Below are 21,552 nucleotides of genomic sequence, written 5' to 3' on the forward strand. Positions count from 1 at the left end.
TCGATGTCTCTGCCAAGACGCTTAGGACGCGCCCCCTTTGTCGAAAAAGTTGCACGCGGGCGTCTGTGCGCTTTGATGGCACCTTACTATTCTCCCCATCCCTCAAAACTAGACACTGTGGCACACCGTGTGAGAGGGGGTCCGAGCGACCAAGTCGGTCAATGTGGCCTGGAAAGACGCCCTCCAGCTGCGGAAAATCAACTGTTTAAGCCTTCCTTTTCCTTCTGTACTCAGAGCATGGTAAACCAAGCATCAGCAATCCGAAGCTAGACTTCCTGTTCGGCATTCTAAACTGAGATTCCCACCGTCATCGAGACTTTGTCTCCCCTTGCCTCGCGACCCTCCAGCACTCGCGGCACCCCGTTTCTTAAATAAGCCGACCACCCGGGCGAGCGTTTTCTCCGTTCATGGTTCGTACTTTTCACTCGACTTCCACACGCTCGCGGAAGAAACAAGCGAAAAAACTGGAGCGCTAAATGTCCTCAGAGAGGAGGAAAACTGCCTTGCTGGCCCCAGAAGCTCTGAGGGAAAATTCACGCAGACGAGAACGAGCAAGACATCGGCGAAGCCGCTGTTGACGGGGGAAATCGTTTCACGGCCAGGCAGCCACCGCGAGCGCGGCTGTAAAACACCCGCAAAATCGGGCGAACTGGTGGTTTTTTGTCTTGCAGAACGAACGCCTTTTGCTGGCACTTGAGTGGAAGCCGAAGAAGCGGAAATAGGAATTTCGTTTCCTCTTGGTGTTTTGTTCCAGACAACTCGCTTCTCAATTGTCTGTCATGGCACTGGAATCGCTTGTGGCGGCCATCTTCTTTTGGTGGTTCCTTCCAGCCTAGCTACCGCAATTTAAAGCCTTTTTGCTGATAGCTTCCCGTCGAGAGAGCTTGTTTCCCGAGTCCACCGAGCAAATATCCACCTCCTTCCCGTGGTCTGGAGCTTCTTGCCACCTCCTCTGGCGCGTTTTCTCCTTCATCTTCGTCCCCCTACTCCGTCCCCGCCTACTGTCTTCCATCCTCTTTGCTTCCGAGTCGTTTTTTCGCCGACTTCGCTGGCCTTCTTCCCTCTTACGCTCCGATCCTGCTCTCTTACCTCTCCACATTCGTCTCAATCACTTACAGTTTCGTAGATTTGTCTCGTCTTTTCTCGAGTGTTTCCTGTGCGCTGTCTCCTCCGATTGTTCACTGTCGGGTTTCCGGTATCCTCTTTGATCAACTTTTTCCGTGTGACGCCTCCAGCGTCTCGTAATCTCCGACAGATGCGGCTTCTCCGTCGATACGGGACCTTAGGAAACGGTTGCCTGCCTCTACGAAAGACGAAAGGGAGGGTTCGCCGCGGTAGCTTTTGAGGGTCTCAGGATTTCCAGGGGATTCCCACCTCTCCTCAGATTCTTTGGTGTCCGGATGATGAACGGCTTCGTAAGTTTCTGCATCTTTGAAGACTGACAGATTCATGATTTCTCTGTTAAGACTTCTACACACTCTGTGACATGGTGTCCAGGACTACCCGGCGCATAACAACGGACTACAGCTTTCCCTCATTTCTTTTGCGGCTTCCACATGCGTCGGGTTTCGTCTTCATGTAGCGAATCTTCCAGCCTAGTCTCGACATCGATCCGACTACAAACTTTTCCGTCTGTTTTCGTCGTGTTGCAAACGGAATTCTCTTCAGTCCTGCAGTTTTTTGCTGAACTGGATGTGCACATCTAATTAGATGGACGCCGCGTCAAACAGTGGTTGTCCTGTGTCGAGGTATTTTCTTTTCCTCAACGATTCTGCTCACATCGCGCCTCTTGCACCACTGTTTCTGAGTCGTCTCTTCCTCCTCTTTACCGGTGGAACGTGTCTGTCGCCTCTGCTCCTGGCATTTCTTTCCCCGCTTGTCTTGCCACGCCCATATGTTCTCCTCTCTCTGGTGCATCCCTTTTCTAATTGTCCACTTTTTCCATCATCGTTTCTCTTTTCTTCAGATAGAAAGGAGGGACGAGCGTCGTCGCCGCGCTGCGGAGGTCCGGGCAGCCGGGGGATTGACAGGGGCAGAAGCGGTAAGTGAGAGTTCTAATGGAAACAAGCACTTTCGTCTCTGCCTTCTTGACTCCAGGAGCCGGGACTGCTTCAACTCTCTGTTGCCCTCAACTCAAGGGCGCTTGTGCTTCTGATTCACGAAGAGCCTTCTCCACCCACAAGTCTCCATATGTCCGTTCCACCGCCCTTCGTGTACCGCGTACCAGGTGCCGCAGCCATTTCCGTGATACTCCACTGGTCGAGGTGTACCGTCCACGCAGTCTGCTATGAGAGTCACGATCGGAGAGGAAGCAATCTGAGACTTCGAACGGTGTGCGGTAGAGCGGCACTTGCCAGTGAATAAGTCTCTTGTGTTTCTTGTCTGCGTACAATTTGCTGTGTCTGTGTCCAGGGTTCGCCGTCTGCCGCAGCGTCATCTCCGCGGTCGCTACTAAGTTTCGGCTTGCCTTCCTCGCCTCGCCAGGCGCCGCCCTTCTCTTTTGCGGAGGAAGCGGCTCCGACGTATGCTTCCTGTCGAGAGAGAGCAGCGCGCCTGCAAGCGGAGGCGGCCGAGAGCCGGGACAAGGCCAGCTGTCTCCGCATGGGGTTCCAGAGGTCGCGTCTCCTGTCTGCCGCGGCGATGAAGGAGAAACAGGCCCAGGCGCTGTGGGCCGCGGCAGACGCGGCGGAGCGAGAAGCCTCCCTCATGGAGCAGCGAGAGGGCGGACGGGTGCAGAGAGAGCAGAGTATGCGAGTGGAGGAGACGGAGAGAGAAGAGGAGGGAATGCGAGAGGAGGGACGCGGACGACTTCGTGTCGATTCAGGCCTTTACGACAAGTCTAGTTCGTCCGTCTCTCCGGTAGCCAAGGCGCAGCGCAGCTCCTGCACATGGAGCAGGGACGCTGCTGAGAGGGGGGAATCCGTGTGGAGACGAGAGAGCCAGCAGGATTACGACAGAGCGGAGGACAAGTCGGCATTTTCGGAAGTCAGAGACGAAGGCGTTTTCGGTAAAGGACGACACGGCAGAACACGGCTCAGAGAGCCCTGTGTCGCTGGGGCTTTCGCGGATTCAAAGAGTGGGGGAAGCGCTGAAGAACGGGGTGAAGCAGGCGGTCTGGACGGAGACGTCTCTGCGGATGTAAGCGCTGGCGACCGAGGGGCACAGCTGCAGAAAAAAATCGTCATGGAGAGGCCTTCTTCAGGGGTGTCGTGTAGTTCTGCTCTTTCTTCTTCCCTCACTTTCTTTGTCTCGAATTCCCTTGTCGATAGAGCTTCAGAAATGCGTATTTTGTCTGTATTTTCTGAGTGTTCGCTTCTTCCCCAGCGGCTTCTCGTCTTCTCTGCCGCTGAACATGTCTGGTCTCCACCTCGCTTTCCTTGGTGTCCGTTTTTCAAAGGATTATCTGTTTGTTGATTTGGGAGAAGCTGTTGGTAATCAAAAACCTAGTGTCCTACTTTTTCTGAAAAAGTTTCTTGTTGAATTATGATTACCCGTGAATAAATTGAGGTAATTTTCTTTAAAACGTTGGTAACGAAGAACACGTGTAACTTCAAACTGCGGCCATCACATTCATTTCCCTTCCCTCGTGTGCTGTCCCTTGTCTCTGTGTCAAGACTGGAGGGCCTTCGCGGGTGGACCCGCCGTGGGTACGTCGAGCGCAGCAGCTGCGTCTGGAAGCGGCTGAGCACCGAGACCGGGCGCAGTGCGTGCGAGGGTCGAAGCAGAGGGGCTTGCTGATCATGGCGGAGAAGAAGGATAGCGAGGCTGACGCGCTGCTTGCGGCCGGAGGCTGCGACCCCCCAGCGACGTCGCTGTCAAGGACTTCTCCAGCGCCCGACACGCTTTGCGGCTTCCACGAAGGGTGGGCCACTTCGGAGGCTTCCTGTCAACGCCCATGGGAGCCTCCAAGGAACGAAGCGACTCTCTCTTCCAAACGGCCGTCGCGTGGAAGCCCTGAGGCTCCGCGGCGCTTCCGGCTGGGCAGCGGACGTGAGGTGGTCGAGAGGTCCCCCCCGCAGCCCGGCACGACTGGCCTCGAGCCGCCTGCTCCGCCGTATCGCTCTGCAAGAGACGACTTTCCCGACGATCACTCGAGAGAGACAGTCGCCGACCAGCGTCTCGCTCGCATCAGACAGCTGCAGGAAGAGGCAGCCTGCGCCAGGGACAAAGCCGCCCTCGTCCGCGGCGGCAAGCAGAGGGCCCTGATCATGATGGCTGAACATCGGGAGCAGCAGGCGGAGCTGCTGATGCGAGAGGGGCTGGAACAAAGTGGAAGGCTGGAGGCGATGGAGGGGCACTTCGGAGACCGGGGAGACGGTGGCGGCCGCCCAGGCTCCGCAGCTGGCTTGCCGCCTTGGCTGAGAGACGAAGAAAGCGCGAAAGGCCGAGGACGAAGATCGCAGGACATGAGCGCGATTTTGGAAATGGGCGGAGTGGGCGGCCGACAAGACAACCTTGACAGGGCTGTGATGCATGGAGCACCCACCGAAGACGGACCCAGCGACCACGAACTCTCCAAAATGACAGTAAGCGAGCGAAGCTGCTTAGGTAGTATTTCGTTAATCCTCACGACTATTCTTTTCTTTCTTACGTGCGCTTTAAAGGCTGTTTTTCAGTCTGTTTTTTTTAATGTCTTGTATCAGTCGTCTTGGGTCTACCGCCTTTGTCTGCACTGTGTACTCATGCTTTATTGCTTTTTTTTCTTCGTTTTTTCGCTGACTCTACACCATCTCTTCGATCTGCATATCTCCTCGTCTACAGCGTCGAGGCCTTTCCCGCGGTCTGGCTTCAGCGTTTCACTTCTGGGGCCATGTGTCTCTCATGTGTGCAGCGTTGCTTGTCCCCTCGCACCGTGGCTTCACTTCCGCCGCACGTCGTCTTTGAAGTCCAGAGGTTGTCTAGAGAGGTGGATGTTCTTCGCGACAAAGCGTCATGTTGTAGCGGCGCGAAGGCGCGTCAGCTGAGGTCGATTGCGGATATTAAAGAGAGGCAAATAGAAGATCTGCTTCACCCTTCGCCTGCGACGGCCCCTCCCGCAGGGCCTCAACTGACGCTCCCAGCGAGCGCTCCTCCGCAAGACAGCCGTGGAGCCCCAGGGATGTCGCCAGCCTCGCTGTGGCCCGAACACAGTCTGTTGGGGAATCAAGTTGCATGCGCCCAGCCGCAGGTGCCGAGTGGCGCTCACAGTGCAGGGGTGCAGCTGAGTGGCCGTTGCAAACTCGAAGAGCCAAGCGAGCAAGTGTGTCACGTGGCTCTAGGAGGCGTGGACGCGACGCATCTTGGAGTTGGCGAACAAACGAAAAGTGGAAAAAGCGAACTAACCACAGCCGAAGCTGCCGAGGAGAACCATGTAAGGGAGGTCATTTTGTGTGGTGGTTAAAGCGGGATGTAGCTGTCGATCCAGGCCGGTCTCTGTGATCGAAACACCGACTTCAATCCTGGATTACGCAGCTCCCCTGACTAGTATTAGGCTTGATATTTTGTACCAGGCGATCTAGAATCGTCTCTGTGCTTAAGGGGTGGAGATGTTACAAGGTTTTTTCTGTGGCGATAACGCGAGAGGTGGTTTTTTTCTCTCAGCCGACAGAAAGCTTTTGTTGGGGCACGCTTCCGGTTTCACCAACAGACGGAGGTCTTTTTTTAGGTCCATAGGAGACGAGCAGTCAAGGAGGTTTTTTTGAGTTCGCGTTTGGAGACGAGTGAATTCGGGCCAGAACTCATCGCTTTCCTGCGGGTTTTGTGTAAGGAAGTTTTCTGGCATTTCACACTAGACTTGACGTTGCTCATCTTTCCCGTGTCCGTTTTTCAGCCTCTCGCCCATCACCCGGACTGGCAACGGTACAACCAGATGCTCAGGGAGGCCCGGGAGCACCGGGGCAAGGCGGCTTGTGTCGCGGGGGGTCGGCAGCGCCAACTTCTCGCGATTGCGGCGGCTAAGGAGCGACAGGCAGAGGAGCTGAAGGTGAAAATGGAGGAGTCTCTTCCGGCCCAAGTTCGCCTCGACTGTGTGGAGCGGGGTGGCAGAGACGCGCACAGGGGCGTGTCTTTGCACCGCCATGAAGAGCCCTCTCTCGTTCTCCCGCCTCCTCGTTTGACGCGCTTTACGACCGGTGAAGAGCCAGGGTCTCCCGCTGAGGATTCCAGCGATGATGCGGCAAACGTAGAATGCTCGAGATTCGAATTCAAGAGTCCGCGTTTGGCTCAAGTCGTCAATGAAGGCAGGGTACGTCGGGGAAGCCAGCTGCAGTGCCCGCCGTACCTCATGGCCGGCGACCCACTCCCCCGTAAGGCGCCCGTGCCCTTCGAGGCGGAGACAGATGCAGAGACACGGAAGCCGACGCTGGAGGAACTGAAGAGACAACACGAGCTCCTTCAAGAGCAGTTGCACCTCGTAGAGGAGCAGCTTCAGCTCCACCGAGAGCGACAGGCGCACGAAGAGCAGCGGAGGCGGCTGGCGGCGTTAGAGAAGCTCGAGAGAGAGGAGCGAGAAGCGGCAAAGCAGTTCAGGGAGGCGACCGACCAGGAGTTTTTGAAGCGGCAAGACCCGCCCTCAGAGTTTTTGGGGACGAGCGAAAAACTAATCGCGCTTTCACGAGTAGGAACCCAGGAAGAAGGCGACCTTGCTGTCAGTGAGGAGACGGCTCGATCGAGAGAAACCGGAGACGCACAAGAAACCTCCACGCAGAGAAGCAGGCAAGCCTCAGACAGCTGCTTGGACCAGGAAGAGGGACAGGGGCGCGTCTTCGACGACGCAAGCAGCAAACAGAGTTGGACGCTCGCAGAAGACGAGGCGGATGAAGGGCCCTGAGGACTTGAATAGAGAGGAAAACGGAGAGCGAAAGACAGACGGTTGGTGCAGTTGGAACGGGGGCAAGCGGAAGGAGAAAGCCGGTACAGTTGAATTTTCTGCAGGTGTTTGGGAAAAGGCGAAAATATATTTTTCAGCACGCTAGATGGTGGTCGAATTTCGGCGATAAAACCACTTTCGCGGACAGCACGTCCCAGAAAAAAGTCATGTTGGGGTTATGGCCGTGTTTTGAAGTCAAAGGAGACTTCAGTGATCCTTGCACTTGTTGACCAAGAGATTTGCAGGTTCTCATCGGCATTCGCAAACGTTCTGTTTGTGACTAGAAATCGACATTGTTTATCGGTGGGAGTTATTACGCACTTTTCCCGATTGTGTGTGCTCGTTGAGCAACTGGTGCTTCTCAAAAATGCTCTGGGTTCAATTTTTCAATTCGCTACTGACCCTCCTCGCAGCGGTGGGGTGCAGTCAGCTACCATGCATTCCAATCCCGCATTTGAGGCGGAGCAAGATGACTAGGAAGTGACGGCCGTTCGTGATCAACCGTTGCGTACTCAGAGAATTCGCCTACACTTTCCAGGTTCGTACGAGTGTCGCGTTGCTACTGCGTCGCACTCTCTTCACAAAAAGAATGCTGCTTCGTCGGCAAAGAGATACTGCACTCTTCCAGTTTTTAGTTGAAGTGAATGATACGGAACAGACGCCTGTTGGAGAAGGGAAATTAGACGTCTTCTGCGGGCGCCCGGGGAGCGTGGAGTCGATGGAGTGAAAAAATTGAGTTCTCGTCTATATGACTAGTTATCCTCTCTTCCGTTATGTTGTAGGATATGTGAGAAGAATCGATCACGAGCAAGAAAGCAAGCCAAATCACATTTTGGAGTGTAGCGCACTTTAAGGTCTTCCTTAATGCGAGAAGACTTAAGATTCATCAGATGTTGCGCGTCAGTGCGTTAGGTCCAGATGGGTGCCGAGTAGAGGTGACTTTCCGGTTTCTTGTGGCTCTCGTATTTTTGTCGAGAAACAGCTATTTTCTTTCACGTATCATTTGTATTTCACGCATGGGTTATTATATCGCGTGCGAAGACTGCATGGTGAGGCAGAGAGGTAAACTGCTTCGCTGTATCGCTTCAGCACGAGACATCTGATGAGAAGCCGCTCTACGGAGAGACACGATTGCCCCGTAGAGGGGACGTTTTCATTCCTCGTCGCTTCTAATAGAATCGGTCGAGTTGCTATAGTGCCAACAATCTCATCATGCGGAATTGAATGCCCCTTCTGTCAGGGTCTTCCCCTCCATCGTTGAGTTCCTTTGATTCCCTTCACCTTCGTACGAGAAGCTCCTTTGCATGTTTGCACAATAGTTCTTGCGAAACGACCGGCACCCTCGCATGCACAAACAATACAATTTTTACTGTGTCTACATTTTGCGTCCGCGCCAAAAAGCAGAGAGTGTTTTTTATCATTGTGGGCATATTCCCTCTTTTGTCCTCATACGGAAAAACACACGCCTCTTCAAAACCGTTATGTTACAGCTCTGTTCACGATCTCTACTAAGAACAAGAAAGCGGAAACCTGGAATTCCCTCGATGCCAGTGCGTATAGCGGGGACATCTGGTCAACGTGATAAAGTTCACCGTGTTCAAGATTTCACTCAGCAGGAGGAAAAAGTGCTTGTCTGTTGCGGGCCTTTTTGGTCTAGTCGTATCCACTGGTGCGTGCAGAAAGCACTGATTTTCAGTGTTCGGAAAGGCAATTATGTAGTGAGTTGCAGTCGCTGCCACGTAAAAAAGCGTTGTCGATGGCATTTCCGACAACCGACGATTCTCTTTTCCTGAGAAACGAGGGAGCTGCGCTCAAGGATAAGCACTCTGAAGAACCAACATTCCTACATGAATAGACGAGCATGTCAAGCGTTAGCAGATATAACTGGAGAATCATCCCGAAAAGGAGTAACAGTCTCGAGGTGTTACTCCACCGGGCATTCCATCTTCCATGAAGCATAAGTCACGAAAAGACACACAAGAAGCAAGAGGAAGCTGTCTCTAGTGGAGGCAGGCACAAAACGTTTAGCTGATGCACGTCTTTGTTGTCGGCCCACATATAAGAATTCCTCTGCAGAGATGCCCGTGCTGCGGTAGCGGGTTCTCTATTTTCTATTCAGTCTGTCTTTCCCCATCTACGCTTCTCTCCCTCATCTTGCCTTCACACGGCCCCCCTATCCGCTGTCCATTCTCCTCCTTAGTTACTCAAAGCGTCTCTGCTCTCCAGGTGCTCCATGACAACAAGTAGACGGCCCATAAGCGCTCGGAGCCCTTGGATGTGTTCCTCGCTTTTCATCAGTTGCCTCTGGAGCAGCTCTTGTTGTTGTCGCTGCTGTTGCAGGAGTACGTGATGTTCGTACCTGCTCGGAGCACCCGGCTGACCGCAAGGCGCATATCTCGGTTGTGCCTCTCCTGCCTGTCTCATCTGCATGTAGCGTCCTCCCGTCGAAGGGTTGAAGGCATACACATGGTTCGGTGCACGCATCTCTGCAGATGTTGTGCGCGAGAGGGGAGGTTGTGCAGCAGTTACGGATGACGGACTGCCTGAAATTCCCCTCACGTTTCTTTGAGCACTCGCGGACCCTCCCACCGGAATGCTCGGTCCAGATTGCATGCGACGCTGCCCCGCCACGTGCGGGAAAGAATACCCACAGGCTGTCGAGCCATCCTGAAGCGCGTGAGAATCTCCCCTCGGTCCCTCATCCCCATACGGAGTCTCACCGAGACAAAGGTAACCCGGGAATCCTTCGCCACGTCCACAGTTCTCTGTTCTTCGCCACTCATGCTGCGGGGCCGGACCCCGATTTGGTCGGTAAAAGTAATTTCGCATGTCGATAGGCCCACATGGAGGGGACGACACAGACCGATCCCGCGTCTCTGGAAAGCTCTGCTGCCTATGGCCTTCTCTCTCCTGGGCAGGGAGAAACATTTGAGAGACTCCGGGGGTTGCAGACAAGTCAAACGCGGGAGAGGGAGACCACCGGTATCGAAAGGGAACCCAGCTCGACCCCCTCGTCGGCAGACTCGGCTGAGTTCCTACCGGGTGAATTTCGAATGCAGCTGTCTCGGTAGATGTTCCTGATGCCGCTGAGATGGAAGATAGAGGTCTGGAACTCACCCCAATGATCCCGCTGCTTGTCCTGAACGTATGTGCCGCTTCATGCGTCTCAGCTTCCTCTCCCCGTCTCATAGACTCTCTCCACAGAGGCAAAGAGGCTGCACTCGCCGCAACGGAGTCGTCCAACTGATGCCGAGAGAGACCCAGTTCCGGCGCCGGGGTTCCGGGACCAAACGGGAAGTGTGCAGCTTCCTCCTGGCCGACTGTCGAGACACCCGGCGACGTGCAAGACGCATTGCGTCCAGAGACGCTCGCAGCAATCATAGCAGGGGAGAGGGGACCACGTGCCTGGTAAAAGGAGCCGTTGGCGACGAGGGGACTAGGTGAGGGAGCTGACGGCGATAAAGCTGGGCTTCCAGAGTAGAGGACACCGGAAGAACGCTGTCGGGCTTGCTGGTCTGAAAGGTTAGAAAACGTGGCAAAGGAGTACGCTGGCGACGGAGGATCTGTGCCTGCTCGTTCGAATCGGGAAGAGGCCTGACCAGAATTTATCTGGTGAGGATAGCCGGAGGACGAAACTGTCATCGTGAAAGGTAAGTGTCCTCCTCGGTTCGGAATCTCGCCGTTTCTTGCTGCCTCACCCATGCCTCCGATCGGATTGAAGGAAAGCAACAGCATGCCTCCACTTCTCTCCCGCATGTCTGCTTGATGTTGCGACGCGGCCACCTGCCGCAGGTGTCCTGTTGCATGCAAGTTCCCATTCGCCACGCGCAACGCCTCACACGTAGGAGGGAAGGATATGCGCTCCATCGATCCAGAGGCAGACCCGATGACACCGTGACCTCGCCCTTCTCCTTCAGGACCTGCTTCTGGCAGATGTTCGCGAGGCACGCTTCCCACTCCAGAGAATGGGGATTCTTGTCCAATGTTCATGTTCGAGGAACACTGAGGCGCCCCAGAAGCACGAGAACTTCTGTACAGTGAAGGCGTGTCTGCGTATTGCTGGGCTTCGTGAAGACGCTGGAGGGTGGCTTGTTGCCGCCGTCGTGCTGTTTCGTGGTGCTCCACCAGAACGCGTTGCTGGCGCTGAAGGATCTGCAGCCGCAGGGCGTTTTCCCTCATCTGAAGCTGGAGCGCGAGGGCGAAGTCTTTCAACTGCGAGTGGCGGGCACGGCCAGGAGACACGGGAGAAACCGAAGGTGGAATCGCATGAGCCGAAGGCGACTCTCGCGAAGAAGGAAGACATTCAGTCGATTCCTGGGTATATCTCTGACCGCTGTCTTCTTTTTCGCAGACAGGATCTGAGGGCGAAGGCGAAATAGGTGGAGAGAGAGGCTGGGAAGGGAAGCGATGTGAAAAGCTCGGCGAATCACAGAAGTCCGAGCAGCTGGAGGGGCCTGCATTCAAACTAAATGATTCCTTGGTAAGAGGGCGTGCAAAGGCATCCGAAAACGCAGTGGGGAACTCCCGGCAAGACAAAGAACAGTGTGTTGCAGCGCGGCGACGCCAGGCCGCTGGCACCAAAACGAGGTCAACCGAGTGGCGCCGGAGCTGGTCCGGCAAGGCCGACGAGGAATGACGAACGCCTCGAAGGCCACGACAAAACACTAACCCGGGACACGACCGCGCGCGACGCAAACGTCGGCGCGACCTCTTGTGCGCCCGTTGAGACTGCCGCGAATCCTCGGGGCGAGAAGAAAGACACTTCCTCTGAAAGCCTGAAACAGGCGACGGCGAGGACGCGGACATCAGATGCTGTGGGTCACTGGTATTCCGGTCCACATCAGTTCCCTCTTCGCCCCGTGAACCACAAACAGAGAGACTCAGTTCTCGCTTTGCTGCCGATTCGGGATTCGCACAAGGGAGGACATCGTCCGCTTGACCTTCGTCGTTCTCGTCGTCACTTGTACCCGACTCTGTTGTGGACCGACCTAAGTGACGGTCCTCCGCGATTTGTGTGCACGCAGATGGTGCTAAATCGGCATCTTCTTCGCATGTGTCTCCCCTGAAGATTTGTATGGTCGCGGTCGCGAGCGCGCGGCGAACGCGGGGTCGAGGAACTTCTTCCTCTGCCGCACTTGCCTTGTCCGTCAGGGGCCCCTCGTCCTCTGTGTCAAATTCCACTGCTCGTTCGGCCTTGCTCCCGTTGAAGTGGAAGGCGTGATGAAGCCATCTTCTCTCTCCTGTCTTAGCTGCGTCAATCGAAGCCAGAGATTCGGAGAGACACTCCAGAGAGGACCCAACAGATCCACTTTGAGAAGCTGCAGCTCTAGTGCTTCCTCCAAGGGAAGCCGAACACGATAGCAGATCTCGTGGCCGGCTATCGTGAGGTTTCTCGGAGTCGCGCTTCCGTCTCCTCATTCTCTCTTTCCCAGTAGAGGAGAGCAGGGCGGCGATATCCGACGGGGTGGCCTGGAAGCTGCCTGCTTTCTTGCCTTCCCCAGAGGTCAGCATTCCTGGAACTGGCTCCGAGAGAGAAGGTAGAGGAGACTCCAGAGGTTCTTCGTGGCTGTCTTGCTCTGAAGGCAGACATGAGGCGCGAGAAGACGAGAAGGAACATATAGGAGACGAATCCGCGGAGCGACACGGCGACGAGACAGAAGACTCTGGAATGCCGGAGGAACAGACGGACGGAGCAGCCTCACGTGGGGGCTCCTCAAGCATACTCAAAGTCAGGTTCGTCTGGTGCGTCTCCTTCTCGTCTTCCAGACAATGCGTCGCTCCGTCGACGGTACGGCGAGTCGAGTCCACAGCCCTTCCTTCTTCTCCCACTGAAAAAGCTCCTGAGGCGCCACGGCTTGCCGGGACTTCCCCGCACACAAAGGAACCTTCCCGATGAATGTGGAGGGGAGGGAGCGGCTGCTGCGTTGGTACTCGGCTCTCGGGTGCCTCAGAAGCTCCAAAAGGTGGTCCAGAGGACGCAGGCGACGTGCGCTGATGCAGGCCGACGAAGGACCGACAGCACGATGGATTAGATGGATAGTTCTGGAAGAAGTCGAGGATCCGAGCCAACCGATCCTGAGACTGAGAAATACAAAAAGGAAAAACATACGCAGTCGCGTCATCAGTATCGCTCCTATGTTTGCTTGCTTCTCATCCACATGACAATTCCCAGCAAATACACAGGCAAGCCTCACCGGGTCTTTCTGGCCCTCGCGTCACCACTAACTGAAACCTCCACGAGAAGCCCTGCATAGGATTAAACGGACTTCACTGTACACAAAATTAAAAAAGCCCCAGGTTGCCCCCATGAAAGTCATTCTGTTTCCTGTATGTGTGGCAAGGAGCTTCCCTGTTGCTATCCGTCCAGCGCAGCACCAAGTTTCCTGTCTCTATTTGAAAGCTGAGAAGCAGTTGGCTGCCATTTCCGCGCGTCCAACCTTAATACTGGTTTCATGTTTGTGGAGACGGAACGCCTAGACTTGGAAACTGGAATCTCTCCTCTTTCTCCGCATTAATCAGTCGCTGCAAATTCCTCTGTATGCATTTCCCTGCTCTTTCTGGTATCTGTCCTACCACCATAAGAAGGCGATTTAAAAACGCCACCGTGTCCTGCTGATATAGCCCGTAAGCTTGAAGCAAGCACAGCCATGTGAGGTCGCTTGCGGGGTCGAGGCCACCATCAGGAAGGCGGCTAACGCGTTCACTGAGAAGCGCCACTTCCATCCCCAGAACAAGACTCCGGACGCACAGAGGTTTCTGTCCCTCATCGCGACTTGAAGCGGGAAGAATTCCTGCATAATCGCTTAGAGACAACGGAAAAGACTCCGGAAACCTCGAAGGAAAGACAAACGAAGGAATCAACGACGACGACGCTGGCCGACCGCGAGGATCTGCGAGCGGCGACGCCCCCTGAAACGAAGATCGGGACACCGGCGCGTGCAAATGTGAAGGGGAGGGTACAGTGTACCCGGAGGAAGCCTGCTCGAATGTAGAAGATGGATCCGACAGCGAACCACGAAAAAGCTCCCACATTTCACCGGCATGCAATGCAGAGTAGACTGTGTCAGGCAGTAGGAACGAAGAATCTCCTTCAGCCGGCTGCCGCCGGTGAGTGAGAGGCTGGTGTGTCATTGCACGCGAGAAGTGTAACCAAAGTATCAGGAAAATCAACGTGGGGGAATTGACGGACGGGAAGTAACAGACCGTGAGTACCTGGAAACCTGCAGGAAAACAGCGATTACAGCGAAACCGAGACGAGGCCTAGCACAACGCACGGAAGACGGAGATGGGGCAGTAGTCACGCAGAACTACATAACCGGCGCAAGACGAGACCGTTGCAGTAGAAAGCATGTGGCAACACAAAGGTGCCCCTGTCAACGTGGGTTGTCATCTGCCTTCTGTCGTCTGGTTCCAGGCAACAGCAGGGAGCCACCCGACTCGAGTCAAAACGGCGGCAACTTTTTGGTACTTTAGTTTCACTCGAGGAACGAAATTCAGTGAACTCGTGAGAGTTTAGGGACCTCAAGAGGGCATTGGAGTTACCGAATAGTCCCTTTGGTCTTCAACCACACCGGTCTCTTGACGAATAACAAGAAGCCACGAACGGTCACAGAGAAAGAAAGGTTCCATTGTGCATGTGTCACCTCCAGGCCAGGACGGCGAGGGTGACTGGTGTACTGGAGGCATCAGGGGGGTACCAGCGAATGCAACGGAAACGAACAAACCCCTGACCAATTTGTTATTGGAAATAAACCTGCCCTGTTATGCAAACGAACTTCCGCCACGTTTCTTCTCAATGCGCTGAAGGTTGTCACCTGTTCATCTGCGTTGTGCGTTCTTGAATTAGCGGGTGCGAGTCCCCGTCCAGCACGCATTCGCACACGTTTCTTCACTTTCGCTTCCAAGAAAGGTGCAATGCGTCCACTCCGAGAAGACAAATCCCCCGAACTGAAATAGCAAAGAGGTCAAGTTAGTCTCATACAAAAGAAACAAACTCTCGTGCAAACAGCAGGGCTGCCTGCGCCCGAGCACGTCCGGCCACCGCGGAACTGGCAGAGCCGGGGAACTTCTGTGGTAAGGGAAGAAACTTTTTCAGCTCTCAAATAAAGTGACCATCAAGCCAGCCAAGGGAAGCGAAAGACTGTATGGGAGTTTAAGATGAAACTGACTGCCAATGGACAGCATAGCTTCTCGAAAATCGCCGCGGAAGGCCTCTTGCACACCTGGGAGAGTGGCTCAAAACAGCCGCTTGAGAAGAGGCCTCTCCGATGCGTGCCCTCCCCCTCTCGGGTTTAGGAAACTAACTAGCGGACCGCTGACAGCCATGTAGCTCCTCCACAATGATGGAGACTGTTCTACGGCCTCATTTCATTTTTAGATTTCTGATTTTCGTCCGGTATACATGAAGCCATCGTCGCATTAAGAAGCAGTGGGGAAATACGAAGTTCCTCTCGTTTCTTCTGGTGCGCTGTGCCAGGGTTCCCACCTTCTGGCGAGAAGCTACGATTGCGACGCGCTCTGGAGGACACGCAGTGGAAGATGGCGTCGCGTTTCTGCTAGTGACCTCTCTGAAAGACGTTATGTGGTTGGACATATCCGTTTCCCATGGCTAAAAGAGGCACGTAAAGGTAGGGTTGGAGGGATCTCGGCAGCAGAAACGTTATTTTTCTCGTCGGTGACAACAACCACGCGGCAGCCAGATACAACCTGAGTCGGAGTCCCAATTCAGCGCTTTCTCCCGCCCACGCTGGCCGCAGCGGTTTGTTATTTTGCTTCGATTGTTCTCACTACAGTAACACTGTCGCGACGAAGTTAAAACAAGCCAGTTGATGTTGAACCTGTGGCCCTACAGTGTGCTAAGTGATTAGGTTGACTGTAGTCCTGACAAAATACTGTTCTGCTAAAACTGAAGAGATAAGAAGGTACAAACCGAAAGAGGATCTCTCACATGTTCGGGTGGACAAATCGCGGATTATTTGGCAATCGGATGGATGGCGAATGACATTTCCTGAGGCTGTGACAAAGGAGCGAAACCAACTTTCTCGAGAGTCGCAGGCGTATTCGTTGGTGATTTTTCGACCGTGCCAAGCGGCGGAGGGGAGACAACGTGTTGGTGTTCGCGGGAGGGAATGCTGAGGTGTTACTGTATTTCTCGAGAGAAGTACAGAAAGGGAATGCGTAGCTAAGCGTTACCGGTGCGGCTGCGGCTCAAAAGAAACACTAGACTGCCGATGAGTGAAGTCCAGGGGTACCAAAGGCATTTGTCATGGGTTCTGCAATGTGTGGCAAGCTGGGTTTTCTGTCACAGAAAAGAATCTGAAGAGGAAAGCCCAACGTCAGCTCGCCGAGTTACTGCACTTCAGTCATGCGTGCTTATCATTTAGGTCACCAACCCCCGCAGCACTAAAGGCTCACCCACTGCTTCGCAAAAACGTCGCCAGCTGAGTTCGTAGATGGCGAAGGTTGTGCCGGGGCATGACTGGCATACCGTACCACACTCTCGATTCCGCAGCTGACCACGTGCACCTGAAGGCATCTGTTTCCCTCATGACCGTGGTTGGAAACCAGAAGAAAACGAAGTTCAGTCCCCGTCCCGCCGTGAGCTGCTGACAGTAGCATGGAACGCGGATCAAAACTAGAACCACTCACATGCACATCAGGTTCCTCCTCCATTAACATTGGTTACTCAATGGCCTTCCGAACATCTAGCATTCTCAGGTAAACAAAAAGGTCTGTTGTCATCCAGCTACCGTTGCGTCTAGTATCAGGTTAGTCCAAAAGGGCCTTCTAATCTGAAGAAGGTTGTGCTATGTGACGCCGCCCAAGTGGAATCGTGTGCCTACCGGCTTCCACCCTTAGCAGACGCGTTCGTGCTGATGATCACTGTGCGAAAAGGATGGGTAGCATAGAAAAACAGGTACTAGCTGACAAGTGTGATGGTAGATGCACAAACGGGAGGGGCATTCTCGGCGAGAACTTGCTACTAGGCTTCGTTCTTTTGCAGCGCTACCACCAACTAACGAGCGAGCGGATAGTCTCTGGAGCTGAAGGAAAATACGCAAACAATTCCCTTTTCAAAAGTCAAAGCACAGACCCAGCATACGGCTGTACGTTATTTACACAAGAATCACACCTGATGTTTCCACACCAGCAGCTGACCCTCATGACCAGATACAGGAGCAGGTTCATTCTGCCCAACTCAAGCAGTTCACCATAAAAAAAAGACTGCCAAATTAGACAATGTACAAGACATGCTGAAATTTACGCTTACAATATTTTAGAAAAGAACGACAATACCGGGGCGTGTCAGGGACCTCCTTTTTCAAGGCGCCTTGCTAGCTGCCACGCGAATGCGGCATTCGGGGGGTCACCGAACACAAAATTCGATCTTTGCCACGTGTCCCGATGCATTTTCTTCAGTGAAAAAAACTAGTTTTTGCTCCCCATTGGGAACAGCAAACGCTCAAACGCGTATCAGTATATGCAAAAAGATCCCAAACGCCCGTTGCGGCATCCGGCGTCTTCGGGAACTCATAAAACAAAAGGAGGGCAGTCCCAAAAGCTGCCACAAAGAAAATCACATCTAATAGGCGCCGTTCTTTCGACATTATTGGGATTTCTGTACGGGCATGAAGAGCTTGAATTCGGCGGGAAGCTCCTCCTCTCCGTAAAGGCGGTCACTGAAATAAATTCGCCGTATTCTGCAGTTGGCGTGTATCTGGACTCGTAGAGTCTCCACGTAGTTTGTCCCATAGGCTCTTCGCGTGAAATCTGCCAAGTTGAACTGAATTTGGTTCCATCCCTCATCCAGACGCATTGGCATTGTGCACACGAATGGTTTGACGCGCGTAGTACTCTGCAATCCGAATGACAGCAGCAGACAAATTTCCCATGGAGTAACCGAGATTCTTCACGCAGTGGCAAGTGGAAAAAAGGCGTCGCAACCACTTTGTAGGCCCACACAAAAGAGAGTGAATCGCGCTTTATCCTAACGAAGAATATGACGAAACGTCGCTGGTTATTCGTGTGTATTCGCAAGGTTTGAGGAAACACGTACGCCGCTGCCTCCTATTCCGCCTGTCTGCATGAATAGGAGGGCTAACAATGATGAAAACGAAAATCACACACAGTGCATGTGCTACAACTAAACTCTAACAACACTCAAGAGGTGGCGCGAATTACCACTGCTACTCCGGAGTTGTGTGCCGTGAGGGACAGAGTAGCTGATTTTGCGGCTGTCCAAATTCGGTAATCTGTCGCTCAACTAGAGCTCAGTAAAGGAAATCATGTCCAGTGAGTCCCGTTCCACATGAACTACTCCTGGGACGTCGTGTCTAAGTCGACAGATTACTTGGTAATTGGAAGCTCTGAATCGCCGCCGAATATTTTGGTCGTCGAGAATCTGGACCTCGAAGGTGAAGTACTTCTTCATCTGAAAGCAAACCAACGTAGGCTCAGCATGAAAAAGAAGTGCAAACGCTTTCCTGTGACTTACCCACGCCTCTATAGACGGACATATACAGATATATAGATGAATAGATACAGATAAGGAAACCGTAGTCTGTCGTGTAAGGCAAAAGCCAAACTAGAAAAAAAGGCGAAATCTTACGTTTTTCACAATCATAACGAGAATCGGCAGCTTGATGCCGAGAGTCTGTTCAGGGTCCGCAGGGCAGACGATGTAAGTGGTGGAGACGTTGGTGCCCATGACTTCAAGGACACAACTCTGGATATCCTTGTCCGTGAGACGTTTAATGTGTCCATTGCGGACATATTTATCCCACACCTGTAAAGGCTTTGAGCTGAGCAACAGAGAGATATTGCAAGCACAAATTGCAGAATGTAAACGGATACGGAAGCATGCACTTAGTGTCCATCATCACAACGAGTACGCGGAACTATCTCTCCTCTTGCACTCTACATCTAATTTGCTAGCTTGGATAACTGTGTGAAGATGAAGAAGGAAACCCCCGAATCTGACTTCTTCAGCGAGACGGCTCCATCGAACGAAGTAGTCTTCGCAGCACGAGGAAAACTACGGACCCGGAAGTCACCGTTTTCTCTTTAAGTTCTTCCCCCCTCTCAGATTCAAATGGCTCTGATGCGTAGGACGTGATATGCGACACGAAGCAGAAGGAACTGACACAGAGAGCAGAGACCGACGAGCGCGAAATTGAAGTCGCCGCGAAACGGTGACACGCAAACAGCCTGTACTTCGGGATGTGAACGAAGTCTGTGTGTCTTCATGTACTAATGACTACGAAGCTCGTAGAGAATATTTTAAGTTGGGATCAAGAGGCAGTTTCAATGATGAAACAGGCGGCCACACCGTCCACGAAGCGCTTGCCAGAACCCCGATTTCCACTGGCAGACATCTTGACTGTGAAGAACCATGAAACTCATGGGAGGCAACGTGAAATGCATGCATCACAAGTGCGGGAGGCGAAACATTGAGAATTCCGTGCTGAGAAACGGTGCAAGTTGACGAAAACGCGCGCGAAGAAACGCAAGCCGAACGCCCTCAGTGGTCATTGAAGGCGTGTCCCCGAAGAAACTGGATAATTCGAATGAAACGCTTGAGAACGAAATTGCACGAGGGAGTGCGAAAGCTCTAATGCCCTTGAATCCTTTGAACGCAGCTCTACGGTTCACACATCAGTAACTCTTCTTCCGTCTTGCCTTCTTTCACCGAGAAGAGAGGGCGCACGAAGACGACCATGAAACAAATGAAGGGAAGCAGAGGACGGAAGAAGAATAGAGCAAAAATGAGAACTCCTCCTCAATCAGCAGCCAACACGCGGCTTCAGATAGAGTGTAGAGGCAGTGAAAGTGCAGGATGGATCGAGTTCCCCGCGAAAGAGCTGAGAGCACTTCGAGCTGCAATTGTCGCCCTCCCTTGGCAATCTCCCGTCAAGCAACGGTCGACACATGCGCAGTGAAGAAGCATATAAACCTGACAGATAGCAGTGGAAATCCACTGCGCTCTTTGGCTGTCTGACTCGTCGTGTTCAGTGACTCCCAGACTCCCGGAGAATGCGATGTTGAGGTAGGGCATACTCTTACCCGATACTGTAGAGTATGGAGATGAACCCGGACTGGAACGCGTTTTGAAACATTTTGGACACGGGTTTTGTTCCCTCAAGGGGAGAAGGTTTCTAGTGAAAAAGTGCCGGAATTAATCCTTCCAGCAGAGCGAAATGAGCAAGAAGATTCGGTAACCGTACGATAGATTGCAAGTGGCGGGCAAACGCACGAGGAGCCGGAAAAGGGGAATTTCGCGCGCGCTACGAGTCGCAAAGCATCACAGCCGAAGTTGTTCCAGAGATCAAGGACAAAGCCAATACGTACACCACGATGTCCCCGACATATAGGAAAGATACTTCGAGAAAAGACTATACAAATGAAGGAGTAGAGAGGTCACCCAGACAGACCTCAGAATGGCAGCAAGGGAGGAGCGCGCGTAGGAGGCATCAGAGAGGTCAGAAGTTTCCCGCAAATAGAAAAACGAACTTGGTCGACTATGAACAGAGCTCTTTAAAGGAGTGAGGAAGACTCAGACGAGCAAAATCGCACCCTGAGCTTCGGGTACTCGCTGGGAACAACGTGGCGTTCGCTGTTGCGAGATTCGTGCAAGTCGCCAACTACATCTAAGACAAGCAAACAGCGCGCTTGCTCAGCAGTGTCTTTGGGGTGATTGTTTTCATAGCATGGATGGCAGACTTTCGCGGAGTCGCCATTGCATGAGTCCACTCCAAAAATTTTCCAGAAAGAAACCGAGAGCTGTTCGTGGGTTGATCCGACACTGGACAAGCCACTCGGTGGGGCAGACCAGTGAATACTCGGTCGTTGCTAGGGGTTGCACCTCATGCATTGGTCGAATGAGTCCTACGCACAATCAATGAAAAGTCTGCCAAGTCCACCATTGCTACGAATGTTGATGTGTTACCACGCTGCAATGCATCAAAATGCCAGAATTTGAAAAAATTGATGTACAGAAAACGAGTGTTTGATGGGGATCAAGATCGGGAATGTCTATTTACCCTAGGTCTACGGCAAATTGCTGCAGACGGCCTGCGTCACCGTCCGGTTCAGAGTGGCAGATAATGGCTACGAAAACATGAGATTGTTTGCCGACACCAACGTAGATGAAAATATCGGCTTGACACAGTGGAACTGTGATAACTATCTGTTCAGCAAGAATAGATAAGACAGCATTCGAGTTAGCACCTGGTATGACACCAGCCATCAGTTGCTTCCCCAGGGAACTGAGCGCGACTCGCATGCATCACGCAAAGTATTGCGCATGAAGAGCACATGCCGAAAAAGACTGGAGGGCACAAAGGATGGAAAAAGTAGGTAAGGGCTGAAAAGCGGGAGGAAGAGGAGTTTCGCCAGTAAAGGGACGACGAAATTCCAGTGAAAGGGTACTGCCCATGTGGTACGAGACAGTGACTGATCCTGCCGCGGCCACAGCCTAATAAGCAGCAACGGAACCCCTCCATTATTGAAACGAACAGATAACCATTTCACGGTAATGGCAACTGCTTCGGCGCTACCATATGGCGCAGGCGTGTTGCTCATGCCTAAGCTACCGCGGGTCGCAACTAGTGCACGTCATGCATCCAATGTAAATGTGACTCTGTTAATAGAGGAAGTTCGCCGTGGTGCGAACAAGTTTGCTCGATTTTTCTCCTTGAATGATCACA

At 53.2% G+C, this 21,552-nt stretch overlaps 3 protein-coding genes across 3 annotated transcripts; 1 reads left to right on the forward strand and 2 right to left on the reverse strand.

The window, feature by feature from the left end:
• Window positions 1–353: 353 nt before the first annotated feature.
• TGME49_315280 (hypothetical protein) lies at window positions 354–7,275 on the forward strand. The gene is made up of 6 exons (XM_018782854.1): window positions 354–1,415; window positions 1,967–2,041; window positions 2,413–3,138; window positions 3,615–4,526; window positions 4,832–5,350; window positions 5,810–7,275. The coding sequence occupies exons 1-6, from the start codon at window positions 1,401–1,403 to the stop codon at window positions 6,806–6,808; spliced, it is 3,246 nt and encodes a 1,081-aa protein (XP_018635340.1). The 5' UTR covers window positions 354–1,400; the 3' UTR covers window positions 6,809–7,275.
• Window positions 7,276–8,490: 1,215 nt separating this feature from the next.
• Window positions 8,491–15,285, reverse strand: TGME49_315290 (hypothetical protein). The gene is made up of 2 exons (XM_018782855.1): window positions 13,421–15,285; window positions 8,491–12,928 (listed from the first exon to the last, which is right to left on the reverse strand). Exons 1-2 carry the CDS (start codon window positions 13,976–13,978, stop codon window positions 9,044–9,046), a joined length of 4,443 nt encoding a protein of 1,480 aa, XP_018635339.1. The 5' UTR covers window positions 13,979–15,285; the 3' UTR covers window positions 8,491–9,043.
• A 200-nt stretch (window positions 15,286–15,485) lies between these two features.
• TGME49_315300 (transcription factor IIB, putative) lies at window positions 15,486–21,285 on the reverse strand. Its single transcript, XM_002364668.2, has 4 exons — window positions 19,910–21,285; window positions 18,456–18,648; window positions 18,198–18,278; window positions 15,486–17,702 (listed from the first exon to the last, which is right to left on the reverse strand). The coding sequence occupies exons 1-4, from the start codon at window positions 19,960–19,962 to the stop codon at window positions 17,454–17,456; spliced, it is 576 nt and encodes a 191-aa protein (XP_002364709.1). The 5' UTR covers window positions 19,963–21,285; the 3' UTR covers window positions 15,486–17,453.
• Between the last annotated feature and the right edge of the window lie 267 nt (window positions 21,286–21,552).

This window comes from Toxoplasma gondii, chromosome XI (genome assembly GCF_000006565.2).
Source record: "Toxoplasma gondii ME49 chromosome XI, whole genome shotgun sequence".
In the NCBI taxonomy this organism is placed as follows: domain Eukaryota; phylum Apicomplexa; class Conoidasida; order Eucoccidiorida; family Sarcocystidae; genus Toxoplasma; species Toxoplasma gondii.

Excerpts from the sequence above, each read along its gene's own strand:
- TGME49_315280 (XM_018782854.1), top strand. Across the intron at positions 3,139-3,614 it reads ACGGAGACGTCTCTGCGGAT|ACTGGAGGGCCTTCGCGGGT; the intron begins GTAAGCGCTGGC and ends CTCTGTGTCAAG. Across the intron at positions 5,351-5,809 it reads AAGCTGCCGAGGAGAACCAT|CCTCTCGCCCATCACCCGGA; the intron begins GTAAGGGAGGTC and ends TCCGTTTTTCAG.
- TGME49_315290 (XM_018782855.1), bottom strand. The coding sequence starts at position 13,978 with ATGACACACCAGCCTCTCACTCACCGGCGGCAGCCGGCTGAAGGAGAT. Across the intron at positions 12,929-13,420 it reads TAAATCGCCTTCTTATGGTG|TCTCAGGATCGGTTGGCTCG; the intron begins GTAGGACAGATA and ends TGTATTTCTCAG.
- TGME49_315300 (XM_002364668.2), bottom strand. The coding sequence starts at position 19,962 with ATGTTTCAAAACGCGTTCCAGTCCGGGTTCATCTCCATACTCTACAGT. Across the intron at positions 18,649-19,909 it reads TCCATACTCTACAGTATCGG|CTCAAAGCCTTTACAGGTGT; the intron begins GTAAGAGTATGC and ends TCTGTTGCTCAG. Across the intron at positions 18,279-18,455 it reads TCGTTATGATTGTGAAAAAC|ATGAAGAAGTACTTCACCTT; the intron begins GTAAGATTTCGC and ends GTTTGCTTTCAG.